This window comes from Mastomys coucha, unplaced genomic scaffold (assembly GCF_008632895.1).
Source record: "Mastomys coucha isolate ucsf_1 unplaced genomic scaffold, UCSF_Mcou_1 pScaffold21, whole genome shotgun sequence".
Classification (NCBI taxonomy): Eukaryota; Metazoa; Chordata; class Mammalia; order Rodentia; family Muridae; genus Mastomys; species Mastomys coucha.
The window spans coordinates 36,517,930-36,533,486 of NW_022196904.1; the positions used below are offsets into that span (position 1 = coordinate 36,517,930).

The window sequence follows — 15,557 nt, forward strand, 5'->3', positions numbered from 1 at the left end:
GTTTCTCTGTGTATCCTTGGCTGTCCTCTAACTCATAGATCCGCCTGCTTCTGCCTTCCCCAAAGGCATGCTTCCCACGGCCAGTTCAGTATGATTTTTTTCCTAAGATTTATTTTATGTGAGTACATCAGCTGTCTCCAGACACACCAGAAGTGAGCATTGGTTCCTTTTACAGATGCTTGTGGGCCACCATGTGGTTGCTGGGAAGAGCAGTCAGTGCTCTTAACCGCCTAGCCATCTCTCCGGCCTTTTTGTTTTGAGACAGGGAGGCTTTCTCTTTGCAGCCTAGGCTGTCCTGGAGTTCACTCCGTAGACCAGGCTGGCCCTGAACATCCAGTCTGCCCTACTATTCCGTCCCCTATCTCAATAGCCTCATTCAACACCGTACATGCACCCCACCCCCATCCCGCTTCTGCCCTGGTGCTTCCATCTGTCCTACCCTACAACTTGCCAGGACCCTCTGCCCAAGGCCTTTTGAGGTCTTCCAGCACCTCTAGGGCCATGTCTATGTCTTAATCCTTCAACCACCCTCATTCACTTCAGCTGTCCCTGTATTCCTGGGGCTGCTGCCATTTTACATGGCGCCTTTCTTCCTTGGGGATCGAGCTTGCTTTTCATTTAGGACAAGAGATTTTATCAATAGCCAGTGAATGAAATGCATTCAGACTTTGAGCCAGCCATTCTTGACAGATTTAAATAAACTTAACACAGGGAGTCTCTGCAGCCCATTCAGTTTGCGACTAATATAGATTCCTATGAGGAAACTGAGGCTCAGACAGGGAACAGGGATTGGTTAGACCTAAACACTTAAGACGGTGCTGAGCTGTATGTCAATTACAGAAAGGCAAACAAAACAACTTTATTTTTTAAAATTTATTTAATTTAGATTTTGTCTATGTGCACAGTATATGTAGAGGCCAGAGGCTGAAGTCCAAATACCTTCCTAAATTTCTTTGTACTTTGAATTTGAGACTGTTTGCATAGACCAGATAGGTCTGGAACTCAGAAACCCACATACTTCCGCTTCTTACGTGCTAGGATACTTTTTTAAGAAAAGATCTCTCAGTGACACTGGAGCCTAACTGGCTGAACAGCAAGCCCCAGAGATCCTGCTTCTTCCTTCCGAGTGCTTGAATGCGTTCCGTGTCCTGCTTTTTTTTTTTTTTTTTTGGTTTTTTGAGACAGGGTTTCTCTGTATAGCCCTGGCTGTCCTGGAACTCACTCTGTAGACCAGGCTGCCCTCCAACTCAGAAATTCTCCTGCCTCTGCCTCCCAAGTGCTGGGATTAAAGGTGTGGGCCACCACCACCCAGCTCTGTGCCCTGCTTTTGAATGAGTGCTAGGAATTTAACTCAGGTCATTATGCTTAGGCAGCATATACTTTATACTGATTACCCTAGCCCTGTTCTGGGGCTTTTGAAGCAAGGTCTCACGTAGCTCACATTGGCCTTGTACTCACTATGTAGCTAAGGATGACCTTGAACCTGATTCTCCCAAATGCTGGGATTACAGGTCTGATGCATCAAGCACTGCACAGTTTAAAGGTGTAGCTAACACACACCTGTGAGACCTGCCATGGAGATTTAAGCACTGTCACTCCCCTCCACTCACAGCTACATACTGCAGCAATCTCAGAGAGTTCTACCTTAAATCAGGGCTAAAGATGGAGCTTAATGGTAGTGTTTGCCTAGCTCAGTGGTTCTTAGCCTATGGGTCTCAACCCCTTTGGTGGTCAAAAGACCCTTTCACAGGGGTCACTTAAGACCATCATTCTCAGGGCAGTGGTGGCGCACGCCTTTAATCCCAGCACTTGGGAGGCAGAGGCAGGCGGATTTCTGACTTCGAGGCCAGCCTGGTCTACAGAGTGAGTACCAGGATAGCGAGGGTGACACAGAGAAACCCTGTCTCGGGGAAAAAAAAAAAGACCATCATTCATTATAGTAGCAAAATTACAGTTAGGAAGTAGTAACAAAATACTTTTATGGAGTGGGGGGGTGGGGGAGCACCACAGCATGAGGAACTCTATTAAAGGGTCATAGAATTAGGAAGGTTGAGAAGCACTGCCCTAGCTGGGAGAAGTGCCATTCATAATAACAATTCAAAAAGAAAAAAAGTACACCTGGATCTTGCCATAAGCCAGTTGTGTAACTATTTATTCCATATTGGAACATGGGAAGGAGGGGAAGCACTTGAGATTCAGGGACCGTACAAGGCTAGAAATCTCAGAACACAGACATCCTCAAGCTGTCCCCCAGGGTGACCAATGCATTTACCAGTGGGCTAAGAGGGCTCCATGGAAGCACCAGTTTCTAGCCCCAGGAGACTGAACATCTCTGGTCTCCTGGGCACCTGTACTCATATGTGCCTCACCCCACACATGTAACTTTAAATTGAAATCTTTTTGAAGAGGGGGCTGAAGAGACCACTCAGTGGTTAAAAGCACTGACTGCTCTTCCAGAGGTCTTGAATTCACTTCCCAGCAACCACATGATGGCTCACAACCATCTGTGATGAGATCCAATGCCCTCTTCTAGTGTGTCTGAAGAAACCAACATTGTACTCATATACATAATATAAATAAATCTTAAAAAAAAAATCAGGCCAAGCAGTGGTGGCACATGCCTTTAATCCCAGCACTTGGGAGGCAGAGGCAGGCAGATTTCTGAGATCGAGGCCAGCCTGGTCTACAGAGTGAGTTCCAGGACAGCCAGGGCTATACAGAGAAACCTGTCTTGAAAAGCAAAAAACAAACAAACAAACAAACAAACAAATCAGTAAGTCGAAGCTGGAGAGGCTACTCAGCAGTTAACAGGGCTTTTTCTTGCTGAGAACCACATTCTGTTCTCAGAGCAGATATCTGGAAGTTAACTGCCTACAATCCCAGTGCTAGAGGACATAGTGCCACCTTCTGGCACCTTCCTTACATGTGTACACACACACATAAATAAAAAATACTTTTTTAAAATAAAAGGGCTTCAAGTTGGAGAGATGGCTCTTCTGGTGTGTCTGAAGACAAGCATAGTGTACTCATGCATAAGTAAATCTTTAAAAAAAAGAAAAAAAAGTGCTTGGACACACATGTAGTGTACAAACATGCATGTAAAGTTTAATATTTTTTGCTTTTGTTTTTTGAGAAGGTCTCACTGTGTAGCCCTTGCAGTCCTCGGACTCCTATGTAGACCAGGCTGGCTCCAAATTCAGAGTTGGACTTGGTTTTGCCTCCTGAGTACTGGGAAAGGACTAAAGGATTGGGCCTCCACATCCAGGGCAAATGCCAGCACTCAAGAATCAAGAGTTGCTGCAGCTGGGCAGTGGTGGTGCATGCCTAATCCCAGCACTTGGGAGGCAGAGGTAGACGGATTTCTCTCTCTTTTTTTTTTGTTTCTGTTTTTTTTTTTTTTTTTCCGAGACATCATTTCTCTGTGTAGCCCTGGCTGTCCTGGAACTCACTCTGTAAACCAGGCTGGCCTCGAACTCAGAAATCTGCCTGTCTCTGCTCCTCAAGTGCTGGGATTAAAAGCATGCGCCACCACTCTCTGGCTGGCAGGCAGATTTCTGAGTTGGAGGCCAGCCTGGTCTACAGAGTGAGTTCCAGGATAGCCAGGGCTACACAGAAAGGCCCTATCTCAAAAGTAACAAAAGAGGTGGGTTGTGATAAAGAAGACCCCAACCTTGGCCTCTCCTCGCCTTTATGTGTTCACTCCAGTGCACATGTATATACACACACCCACACCCACACCCACACCCACACCCACACCCACACCCACACACACACGTAGACCCACACACTCAAACCCTTTAGTGCTCTAGTTAAAGAACAGTTTTTAATACAGAAACATTTCTAAATAGTCTTTTTGGCATAAAAAAAAAAAAAAAGTAAGACAACCACCACCCTACAGCCCTGATGTGTGTGTGTGTGTGTGTGTGTGTGTGTGTGTCGTCATACTTCAGTCACCTGCGCTGGGTCAGAAGAAACGCTCAGTCCAAGGGCAAGTTCAAGTCCACAGGTGAGGTGGCCAGGATGCCTGCCTGCAGAGGACAGAGAAAGCCAGGAGCTGATAAGGACTTCAGTGACATCACTGCAGTGATAAAAGATGGCAGAAGCTTGGGAGGGCAGGGAGGGGAGGCTGAGACCAGAGCTATGGAGATACCCAGAAAGAGGGAAAGACAGAGTGATGCAGAAACAGAAAAGCAGCAGAGGCGCAGAATACGGGCAAAGTCCCCTTGAGTGGGACACTTAAATGATTCCATGGCTGTTCCGTGCTGGCCCTGGTCCCAGCTCTAAGGACTGTGGCTGAGCTCCACAATGCCTTGCCCAGTCTCTCTCCTAGGTTCTCCTGTCATTTATGTTAAAAGAAGCAGGATTGCTGAGCTCTACCTGTCCCTCCTTTCTTTCCATTCTGCTAACTCTAATCTGAACTCTACCACTCCTCACCTCCCCATTCCAGGGAATGCAGGAGGAGCCCAACAGATGCTCACAACAGTATCTTTGACCTAGTACCCACATTCAGTCTTGGGAGAACCTGCACTCTCATCAACTAATGAAATCCAGAGTCCTTTCTGCTGGGCCTGATACCCATCTCTAGGCCTTTCCTGGTCTATCTAGGAGGATGGGGCTGTGCACATACTACCAATATCTCAGAACCCCCACCTCAGGGTGATCACCGACCCTTCTGAGCCTGGTGTGTCTCTAGAACACAATTTTTTTTTTCTTCTTGTGAAGTGCTGGACTCTACCATTAAGCTATATCCTAACCTCCTTTTGTTTGTGTTTTGAGACAAGATCTCAGTAAGTTGCCTAGGCTGACCCTGAAACCTCTGAAGCCAAGGATGTCTTTCAATCTAGATGCTCTTGCCTCAGCCTCTCGGGTACTTGAGATGACAGACCTGCACCACCGGATACCATCCTCTCCTCCCTTTCCCCTGTACCACCATCAGCACTCCACCCGCTGTGCCTCAGCCACCTCCAGAATCTTACTGTGAAACTCTGGCTGGTCTGGAACTCCCTATGTATACTAGGCTGGCCTTGACTTTTTAAAGATCTGCCTGCCTCTGACTCCTCGGAATAAAAGAATGACATCATGCCAAACAGATTTATTTCTATTGTATGTATATAAAATAACAGTCAGTGGCCAGTGAAGACCTCAGTGAGTTGGTATGTGGGTATGTGGGATGAGCCATGGAGCACAAACCACTGGAGACTGAAGTCACTAGATAAGCACCCTATGCATCCTTGAAGAATCCCATTCTCAACTATACAACCACTCTAAAACAATGAGGAGGATGAGACTGGGGAGCTGTGTGAGCTATTCTCACAACTGCTGGTTCAAGCCAGATGGGCAAACAGACCTCCTTGGCACAGTGTCTGACATACAGCAAGTGCTCAATAAACACAAAATGGACTGAATGGAAGAGCTGGGCGTTCTGGAAGAAAACCTGTCATGAGACTTGGCAGGGTGTGTGTGACTTACCCAGCCCCCATGGGCCTGGATCCAGGGCACGAAGCTGTGTACATGCTCAACGCTGAGGTTGGCCAGGGTACCCCCAAGCCCAGCTACACGCCGACTCAATTCCATGGCTAGTGCCAGGCGTGCCAGTGGATCTGGGGATGGCGGTGGGGGCCCCGGGCACGGCAGAGAGGGGCTCGGGCAATTTGGGGAGGAGCTGCTTTCCCGGCTAGAGAAGAGTTCCACAAGGCGGGCGAAAGAGCCTGCTGACAGGCGGGCCAGTTTACGATGCAGAGCCGGGTCAGATGCCAGCTGAGGGGCAGAGGGGCAGTGTAAGCTACCATCAAGCCTGTGTGACCAGCTTGGAGGGGCAGGGTTTGCCAGTACCAAGTCCCACCCACCTAAGCTGCCTCTATGGCCTTCAAGAGTAGACTCCCAGAAAGGGGTCCTAGAATCAGAGGCACATACAGTTCTGAGTTCTAAATAGTTGATTCTCCTTTAGTCCTTAAACCCAAGCTGGGCAGTGGTGGCACTTGGGAGGCAGAAGCAGACAGATCTCAATGCTCAGTAAATTCACACCTGGTCTACAGAGTAAGTTCCAGCACAGTCAGGGCTACATAGAGAAGCCCTGCCTTGAAGGGGATGGGGGGAGAGGACCTGCATCTGAGTTTTCACCAGATAATTGCTGTTACAGTTCTGTTCAGTTTTCAAAGCCAGATTCCAGGAAACTTGGAGGCTATGCCCTCTCGGGCAGGCTGTGTCCTTCCTTACTGTAGTCAATCAGGGTTCTTTTGTTTTAGAGACAGGGTTTAACTATGTAGCCCTGGCTGCCTCTGCCTTCCTGCTGCTGGGACTAAAGGTGTGTGCTCTCACATCCCAACCCTGTTTTGTTGAACAAGGTCTCCCAGTGTGGCCTTGGCTGCCCTGGAACTCTTCTGTGGCCAGGATGACTCTGAACTGGTCCTCCGGCCTCACACCCCAGAGTGCCGGGAGGAGGACTGAGCCTGCTCTACTACAGTCCAGTTTTAAATTCCTGCCATGGCTGTTCTCTCACCTGGCTCTTGGTTCTGGCCTCTTCTTTTGTTTGCTGTTCTCTGTTTTTGAGTATTTAACTTGGGGGAGAGGATGATGGAGACAAGTTAAGGTAAGGACCTCAGCCTGCTGGGCGAGGCTCTGTCACTGAGCCAGTCCCTAATGCCACCTCTGGTGGCTTCTGTTGCCTGGGTCCCATTGCTTGTTGATGGCCCATGAAGGACACTGGTGTAAAGTCCTACTGAAGTGAGGCGTCAAGGCTCCTGTAAAGATCCTCTGGTGTTTACTGGAGCCCTGGAGCCACACCCAGCATCAAAAGACAACGCAGCTCCAGCGTTTGCCCCACCCCACAACTGTCCTCTCAATAGCATGGAGTAGAGGCTGGTCACCTTCTGGTTGATGACGTCTGCCTCCTCCTCCAGCAAGGCTACCAGCCTCCTTAGCAGGGCTTCCTTCTCCGTGGGTGGGGGTCCCTGGAACTCTGGGGGGAGGGGGGCAGAAGAGAATTGGACTGGGAGGGGCCCTGGCTTTACTCCTACCATCACCCCTCACCAGGGCTTCTCTGCTGCTTACCTGAGCTGGGTGGAGACTTTAGTTGCTCCTGCACCAACTGTTCCAGACGCTGGGCAACCAGGGCATAGAAGTCTGCAGTGGCGGGGCCTGGCCGGGAAGAAGCAGTAACACTTTGTGTTTACAGAACATGATATTCATGGAGTCTCTCCTCCCAACCATCTTGCCAAACAGCAACAATGTCCACTTCACAAAAGGGTAAACTGAGACCATGAGACTTTGGTAAATAAAAGATGTTAACATCCTCAGCCTTTCTACTTTGTTGCACCCTCAAATTCAACTAATATTCAAGCTGAGCTCTAGAGATCATTCCATCCAGTAAGGGCAAACAGGCAGCGTTCCTGCCATTACCACCTTATGCCTTGTCCAGTTCACACTCAGCAACTGACCACAGGGCTCACTTTAAGTAAGCCATCTAATCAGGCGTGCCTCTTTAGAGTTATTTTTAAATTTTATGTGTGTGTTCTGCCTGCATGTGTGATTGTGAACCACTTGGGTGCCCAGTGCCTGAAGGCCAGAAAACAGCATCAGAAGTTGGATGACATAACAGTTAAGAGAACTGGCTATTTTCCCAGCAGGCCAGGGTTCAATTCCCACCACCCACTTGATAGCTCCCAACTTTCTGTAACTCCAGATCCATGAGATCCAATGCTCCTTAAAAAAAGAAAGAGAAAAGATTCATTTGGTGAGTATGAGTGTCCTGCCTGCACAGATGTCTGTGTGCCAAGCACATGCCTGATGCCCTCGGAGGCCAAAAGGAGGCCTCTTTTCCCTAGTTCCTCATGTGTGCTTTTCATGCTTCGTGCATGCTAGGCAGGCACTCGACTGACTCAACTTTTTGTAGTCCAGGTTGGCCTTAAACTCACAGTAGTCCTCATGCCTCAGCCCCTCAAGTGTTGACTGCAACAATGTGCTACCACACTTGGGTCTGTTGATCATCACTGATCAAGTCCAAAAATCCCTTCTTCCAGTCTTTCTCTGTTACTTTTAAAAAAAGGAGAAAGGATTTGCCCTGTTGGATTACCAATTGGCCAGGGAGTTGTGATTGACAACCACACTTTCTGTCTCTTGTGCTGGGGTACTGGAGCTCCAAGAAGGCTTCCCTAAGAGCCAGAGAAGCACCCACTTAAGGAGAGAGATAAATTACCAAAGGAGGGTGCCAAAGCACCTTTCTCTGGTCAACCACAGAATGCTAAGAAGTCTAAGCTGGGCCTCTATTTTATGGTGCATGCCTGTGGTTCCAGTATGAGGTAGGCTGAGGCAGGAGGGCTCCAGCAAATGTGATTATGTCTCAATATTCCCTTTACTCTAGTCCCTAAGCAGTGTACCCCAAAATCCATCAAAGTGCTGGCCAGCCCTTCCTTCCAGTCCTAGCCTAGGGCCCAAGCAGGAGCTATCAAAATGGTGGTAACACGACATCCCCTCATCCTACAACCCTTGTGAAACACTACTGCAAGAGCCGTCCACAGTGGTAGCAGCTCCTCTCCATCCTCCCTGAGCAGCACCACAGAGAGGGCACCTCAGCCAAGAAGGACTTCTCAACCTAACCCATGGGCCCAATGCAGGGGAAAGGAAGTGACAAACAGCCACCAATCTCTGAGCTTCCCAAGCGCAGGACTTCAAATCCCACCAGTCCTCAATCTGGAAATCTCTGCCCTGAGAAGCCACCCTCTAAGAAGTCCTATATAAACCCTGTCCTTTGTCCAATTCCCTGCTGTCTAATACCAGAAGCAGAGGACAGCCATCCATGGATTCGTCCCTCCACCCTGGACCCTCCAAGAAATCTCTTTCATGAGATTTTCTGCCTGGTGGGACTCTCTCACCAGAAGAAGCTGAAAAGAAAAGAAGCAATGAAGAGGAGAAGTAGAGCGGGGCTGAGGCTCCCGAGCTCCTCAGCTCAGCTGGGGATATACTCCCTTGGAAGCCACAATGCCTCTGCTGAGGAGGCTTCCCCTCAGAGCTGTGTGGTTCTTGGGCCCCCAGCCTCAGGATGCCCCTCCACGGGGACACTGTCCCACCTCAGAGCTGTATGGTTCCTGGGCTTCCATGTCTCAGGATACCCTCCCATCCAAGCAGAAACACTTACACTTACCCCCTAGGAAGAAGTGTAACACAGAATTGAATGGTTATGGTTGAAGCTGAGCAGTGTTGACTTTGTAATGGGTACTGTCTAGATTTTTTGGAACCAAAGCTCCTAGCCCTGAAAATTTCACAAATGACCTGAATAAATCTCTTACCAGGCTCTGAACCATAGCAGGGCCGGAGGGGAAGGAAGCAAGGCCTAGAGGACTCCGTGGGAGGAGCTCCTCTCCCCAGGGGACAAGGGAGGCATCTTCGGAGGCGGCTTAGGAAATCTGTCGCCTCTTCTTGGGCAGGGCTCCTAGGGACAAGAACCTCGGAGTTATCCCAAAGGGGTCTGGGCAAACAATCCCTTCGTCCTTTCATGGAACATCACTCTTGAAACTCGGGACAGGCATATGAGGTTAGGTCTGAAGCGAGTAGACAGGTGAGGACCACAAGACTCAGGAAGATCTTCCCATCGAAGGCTGGCCCTGGGGGAGTGGAAGAATAACTCACCTGGGTGAAGTTGGGACAGGGGACCTAGGAGCTTCACCGCGCTTAAGGAAGGCCGTCAGAACCTTCAGTGTGTCCTCTCGGAGGCCCAACTCTTCAGAGCCGGCCATGGAGGTACCTGAGGCAGAAGACAGAGGATGCACCCAAGTGCAGTGATAACTCAAACTTCCGAATCTCTGAATGAAGAGGGCGCCATACTCCAAGGAAAAGGTGGCTTAAGGGCCAGTGGGGCAGTTGATTCCGTTGAGGAGAAACGGTCTGAATTATTGAATCTAAGAAAGGAGGTAGCTGAGTGCTTGGACTCTTCCACTTGGAGTGGGAAGGGAGTTTGGAGATCCCTCCCAGCTCTGGGTGCTAAAGGAGGCTGGAAGAACAAGAGAGAATAGGGAACTACTAATCCTAATATGCTTTGCGGCAAACACTGGCCCGGTTTCCCCGTTTTTTCACCGAGCAGCCTGCTGGGAGATGTAGTTCCAACTACCTCTGGCGGGCACCGGGAGACCCCGGGTGCATGGAAGTCAGAGAGGCAGGACTGGCAGTGGCCTCTCCTGCAACACGGTTCCCTCCCTGGCACCCCGCTCACCTGGCTTGGGTTCTGTCCCAGTCGCACTGGCGTACACGCTTTAACTCAATTTCTACAAACTTTACTTCGGAAGTTCAACTTTCCCGCGCCTGCGCACTGGGCCTACACGGCAACCGCCCCAACGCCGAAGGGGTGGAGCGTCGTATGGCTTTATTTGCATAAGGCGTTCCCAGCATGCCTGTAGGCGGAAGGCCAAAAAAAGGGCATCGAGGGAGTTAGGCCGGCTGTGCCGAAGTGCGCTCCTAAGATTTTTGACTTTCTTACGTAAATGATGAGAAAATTTTTTTATATCTCAAAGTATCGTTAGAAAAGAAAGTCCCAGCGCTCGGAGGCTTAGCTGACAAAGAAGGGGGTTGCGTGGCTGCGAGTCTCAGAACTACTGTTTGGGAGCCCCCAAACCAGTGCTGGCACCCGGGCCACACGAGCGCGCAATTCCTCCCCTGGTAGGTAACGCGGAAGAACCGGGAGGGTGGCGGCCTCAGGGCGCAGAATCAGGCAAACCTGACGCTCAGGAGCTCGGCTACGGAAAACCAGAATGGCTACGCGTTGTAGACGGAAGCCTGCAGTCTCAGCATCCAGGCTGGAGGCAGTAAAGATTGCTGCAAGTTCAAGGCCAGTGAGCTCCAGGCCAGGCTGGACAACAGAATGAGCTCCAGACCAGCATGGGTTAAGCGAGGTGAAGACCATCCAGAGCTACTGAATAAGTTTGAGGGTAGCCTGGGTTACAGAGTGCATTCGAGGCCAGCCTGGGCCACACAGTGAGTTGAAGACCAGCCTTGGCTACATAGCAAGTTCAAGGACAGCCTATGCTACATACTAAGACCTTGTCTTAAACATCCATAAAAACAATATAGAAAAACAAAACAGAAGAAGCAACAGCACCTGGGAGAAGACTCTGGAAATGAGTAAGGGTTTTCTGCAAGGGTGAGGCGGGTGTGAGAGCAGTCATGATCCTCGTCATGGGCCGACGAGGGAAAGAGGACTCGACTCTGGAAATGGGGTGCCTGCTTTGGATAATAGAGAGGGGTTTACGTTTAGAAAAGGGAAGGAACCTATAAGTAGAGTTCCTATAGAAGACTCTGGGGGTAGGAGAGGCAGTCCCATTGGATTTAGAAAGGTGGGAAGGAGGAGTTTCCCGTTTATACACAAGAAAACAAGTGTGAAGTAAGACCTGTGTTGTGGCGTGTTGGAGAGGTGTGAGTGCATTTGCCCCTTGACACACAGGCTCAGAAACTGTCCTGTGTGCGCAGGCATGGGAACCCCGAAACCGCGGATTTTGCCCTGGCTGGTGTCACAGCTGGACCTGGGGCAGCTGAAAGGCGTGGCCTGGCTGGACGAGAGCAGGACGAAGTTCAGGATCCCATGGAAGCATGGCCTGCGACAGGACGCACAGATGGCTGACTTTGGCATCTTTCAGGTGCTGGGGGAAAGACTTCAGAGGCATTTCGGGGTGTGGCTGGACAGGGGCTGGGTCTTGCTAATTAGGTGGGATAGGACTGGAGGGACAGACAGACAGGAATTGATTGGCAGATTCCAGGAACTGAATCCTGACAGGCAGGTTGGGTCTCTTAAAAAACAAGTGTGAAAGGAAGACCTGTGTTCTGGGGCAATGGTTCTCAATGTGTGGGACACCACCCTTTTGGGGGTTGAACAACCCTTTCATTAGAAAACAAGTATTTATGACTTAACAAAACTACAGTTCTAAAATAGCAATGATAATAATTTTGGTTGTGGGGGGGGGTCACTGCAACATGAGGAACTGCATTAGGATAGTTGAGAACAGCTGTTTTAGAGGGTGGGAAATCTTCTGGGGTGGGCTCTTGATTTTAGAACCTTAAGCCTTAAGAATTGAGACTGCCCTCAAGATAGGCTTATTAGCTGCCAGATCAGAAGGGTAGTAAGAATGCGAGGTGACCTGGGGTGAGGTACTAAGTAGATCCGAGAACTCTGGCTTAAAAAACAAAAGTCTTGAAGATGGACATAGTGATATGAGTTTGTCACCCCAGCACTCTGGAGGTGGCAGAGGAGAGTCACAACTTGAAGCCCAACTTTGGTTAGAATGTGTGAGACCCTATCTCAAAATCAGAACTTTTTGCTTGTTTGTTTTCGAGACAGGGTTTCTCTGTGTAGCCCTGGCTGTCTTGGAACTCACTCTGTAGATCAGGCAGGCCTCGAACTCAGAAATCCACCTGCCTCTGCCTCCCAAGCGCTGGGATTAAAGGTGTGCGCCACCACTGCCTGGCAATTTTCTTTTTAGTGTGGAAATAGTGGATAAATATGAGGACAGAGATTCTAGGGGCTCTGTGAATGTGAGAACTTGGGTCAGGAACCAGAAATGTATGGAATATGGTGGTAGGTGTCAGGGCTTCAGGCCAGAGTCTAAGTCGTCTTCCCTACTGCCCTGGAATCACTGATGTAATCAGGCCTGGGCAGAAGCCAGTGGTGCCTACACCCCAGGGAAGGATAAGCCAGACCTGTCAACCTGGAAGAGGAATTTCCGGTCAGCCCTGAACCGGAAAGAAGTGTTGCGATTAGCTGATGACCGGAGCAAGGACCCTTTTGACCCTCATAAAGTGTATGAGTTTGTGACTCCAGGTGTGTGTAACAGGGCTGGCTTGGGGTCCCAGAAACCTTGGCATCGTGAGGGTCTCTGCCACTTACTATGCTCACTTCCACTCTGGACAGGAGCTAGGGACCTTTTACATCTGGACACCTCTCCTGACACCAATGGCAAAGGCAGTCTGTCTGATCCCCAGGTGAGGAGGCACTACTCCTGTGCCTTAGCTTTACCCCCATCCATTAGGCCTCCCCTTCTTCCCCACCCCGGCCCTTACCCCTGGACCCCCATTCCTTCATCACTTTGCTACCCTCTTGACTCAGCTGTTAACTAGCTAGCTCCTTCCTTCTCCAGGAAGACTTCTGGGAATTTTTTGGTGACATGGCCTTGGGAACCCTCACAGACGAGGGGTCCTCAGACCTGGCTATTGCTTCTAATGATTCTCAACTACTGCTAAGCCCCAATGTGAACAACTTCCCAAACCCAGCACCCCAAGAAAATCCACTGAGACAGCTGCTAGCTGAGGAACGTGAGTGCCAGCTGTGGAGTGGGAAGGGCTGCAGCAGGGACAGCGGTCCTTACCCTGGTCCTCCTCATCTCTCCCCTTTTACCCCACTGCTCAGAATGGGAGTTCGAGGTGACCGCCTTCTACCGAGGCCGCCAGGTCTTCCAGCAGACACTCTTTTGCCCAGGGGGCTTGCGGCTGGTGGGCAGCACAGCTGACAACATGACACTGCCCTGGCAGCCAGTCACCCTACCAGACCCTGAGGGGTTTCTGACAGACAGGCTTGTGAGGGAGTATGTGAGGCAGGTACTCAAGGGGCTGGGCAAGGGGCTGGCACTGTGGCGGGCAGGGCAGTGCCTCTGGGCCCAGCGCCTAGGCCACTCTCATTCCTTCTGGGCTCTGGGTGAGGAGCTGCTTCCAGACAGTGGAAGAGGGCCCGATGGAGAGGTCCCCAAGGACAAGGACGGAGGTGTTTTCGACCTTAGGCCCTTTGTGGCAGGTGAGTACCCTATGGGAATGGACAGGCCATGGTGTTTGATTGCATTCAGAGCCTGATACTATAAGCTTTGTGGCTAAGACAAGCCTGTACCACCAAGTCCAGGGACTGGCTGCTGTAACTGTTAAACCCTAACTAATGTAGCATAGGCACCACCATATAAGATATTCTGGTGTGTATACATTTCATAGTGTATATACAGAAACAATGGTGAGGCTGGGAACTTGGCTCAGTTGGTAGTACCCCTGCAAATTACAAGAAGATTAAGTCCCCTATGGTCCTGCTGTCTAGCAGAGTTTTGTGGAGTAATGAGCCCAGCATGTGCCTCCAGTTATTTCCACCAGCCAAAGACATGGGCTGTTGAGAATCCACAAGAGCCAACTGGAGAATTTTAAAGCTGTTTTGAGGAAGGGTGTCTCTGTAGCCCAGGCCTCCCTAGTGCTAGGATGCCATGTGGCAGCAAGGTACCCAGTTTGAAGTTGCATTTATATTTGAAACTCGAGTTTTCTGAGGCAGGGTCTCGCTCTTACTGCTTCTCCTAGCCTTGAACTCTCACTCCTCCTGCCAAATCCTCAAAGGCTGGTATCAAATGTCACTTAGAGACCCACGGTGGTGCCTGAGCAGCTGAGGAGCCATCCTGACAGCCTCCTGAGCTACCAGGGCCCACCATCCTTCTCACTGCTGGGCTCTCACCTCCATAGTACTGCTGCAGGGGAAGGAGACAAGGAGCACTTGTTTACGTCCGTAGGGACTCTTCCAGACAGGCAGTGCACAGTGCTGTCAGCATCTCCAGGGAAGATACAAGTTGAGCAGGTACACAGGTAGAAGCCATCCTTTTTTTTCTGACCTGACTCTTGGGTTTCCAGATCTGATTGCCTTCATGGAAGGAAGTGGACACTCCCCACGCTACACTCTGTGGTTCTGTGTGGGGGAAATGTGGCCCCAGGACCAGCCGTGGGTTAAGAGGCTAGTGATGGTCAAGGTACCAACTGTCTTATGCTACTGGGGATGGGAGGGCCCACTTGTGGAGAAACCTGCAGCACCCTGGGACTAAGACTCTCAGAAGCCCCTGTCAGAAATAGCAACTCCAACAGGCCTCAGCAGCCACTGTTACCCATCCCAAAAGTCTCTGAGTGTCCTCCACAGGGCTTATCCAATATCCAGAGCTTATTCTGACTCTAGACCCTGTAGCTGGCAGGTGCAAGTCTTTGCAGCCTTTTAAGTGTATGGATCCCAGGGGCTTCCATTAGTTATGACTGGGGTGGGGGTGGGGCGGCCACAGTTCCTAGCAGCACTAGCTGAGTGAGGGTCCACCCTGGGTTAGGCTGGCAACCCATAGCTGATTGGAGATGTGTCCTGCCTCCTTCAGGTTGTTCCTACATGTCTTAAGGAGCTGTTAGAGATGGCCCGGGAAGGGGGAGCCTCCTCACTGAAAACCGTGGACTTGCACATCTCCAACAGCCAGCCTATCTCCCTTACCTCTGACCAGTACAAGGCCTGCCTCCAGGACTTGGTGGAGGACATGGACTTCCAGGCCACTGGAGATACCTGAGCCCTGCTCAGCTGCTACCAATAAAGCAGTTTATGCCGCCATCACAAGTCTGCTGTCACACTGACTCTAGGCTGCTGGTTACTCTACAGGGGTCTCAGTTTTCTCATCTGCAGCTGAGGGTTAGGTGCTCCGTGAGTGAGGCATATGGACAAAACACACAATGGCTGCCAGCTCTTGACCATTCCCCAAGGTCCTGGAGAAAGTTTCACAAAGGAAACAAGAGACAGGACAGGTCCAGAGCTG

At 50.3% G+C, this 15,557-nt stretch overlaps 2 protein-coding genes across 5 annotated transcripts; one reads left to right on the forward strand and one right to left on the reverse strand.

Annotated features, from left to right (window-relative positions):
- Window positions 1-3,924: 3,924 nt before the first annotated feature.
- Bcl2l12 (BCL2 like 12) lies at window positions 3,925-10,387 on the reverse strand. Its single transcript, XM_031386518.1, has 7 exons — window positions 10,205-10,387; window positions 9,625-9,739; window positions 9,285-9,427; window positions 7,051-7,137; window positions 6,867-6,958; window positions 5,470-5,757; window positions 3,925-4,028 (listed from the first exon to the last, which is right to left on the reverse strand). The coding sequence occupies exons 2-7, from the start codon at window positions 9,729-9,731 to the stop codon at window positions 3,978-3,980; spliced, it is 768 nt and encodes a 255-aa protein (XP_031242378.1). The 5' UTR covers window positions 9,732-9,739; window positions 10,205-10,387; the 3' UTR covers window positions 3,925-3,977.
- Window position 10,388: 1 nt separating this feature from the next.
- Irf3 (interferon regulatory factor 3) lies at window positions 10,389-15,356 on the forward strand. 4 transcript variants are annotated; one of them, XM_031386515.1, is made up of 9 exons: window positions 10,389-11,109; window positions 11,455-11,621; window positions 12,628-12,799; window positions 12,890-12,960; window positions 13,116-13,290; window positions 13,385-13,572; window positions 13,678-13,765; window positions 14,629-14,744; window positions 15,132-15,355. In XM_031386515.1, exons 1-9 carry the CDS (start codon window positions 11,106-11,108, stop codon window positions 15,312-15,314), a joined length of 1,164 nt encoding a protein of 387 aa, XP_031242375.1. In that variant the 5' UTR covers window positions 10,389-11,105; the 3' UTR covers window positions 15,315-15,355. The 4 variants fall into 4 exon arrangements, with proteins under 4 accessions (XP_031242375.1, XP_031242373.1, XP_031242374.1 ...); XM_031386513.1 differs by having other exon boundaries at window positions 13,385-13,765; XM_031386514.1 differs by having other exon boundaries at window positions 10,389-10,647; window positions 13,385-13,765.
- The last annotated feature ends 201 nt before the right edge of the window (window positions 15,357-15,557 follow it).

What these genes read in the sequence shown, in the direction of transcription:
- Irf3 (XM_031386513.1), top strand. An exon ending in GCAGTCTGTCTGATCCCCAG is followed by an intron (nt 12,961 to 13,115) that starts GTGAGGAGGCAC and finishes TTCCTTCTCCAG; the next exon opens with GAAGACTTCTGGGAATTTTT. An exon ending in ACAGCTGCTAGCTGAGGAAC is followed by an intron (nt 13,291 to 13,384) that starts GTGAGTGCCAGC and finishes CCCACTGCTCAG; the next exon opens with AATGGGAGTTCGAGGTGACC.
- Bcl2l12 (XM_031386518.1), bottom strand. Translation starts at nt 9,731, where the DNA reads ATGGCCGGCTCTGAAGAGTTGGGCCTCCGAGAGGACACACTGAAGGTT. An exon ending in CTGCTATGGTTCAGAGCCTG is followed by an intron (nt 7,138 to 9,284) that starts GTAAGAGATTTA and finishes CTTCCCGGCCAG; the next exon opens with GCCCCGCCACTGCAGACTTC. An exon ending in TCCAGGCCCATGGGGGCTGG is followed by an intron (nt 4,029 to 5,469) that starts GTAAGTCACACA and finishes TGTCCTCTGCAG; the next exon opens with GCAGGCATCCTGGCCACCTC.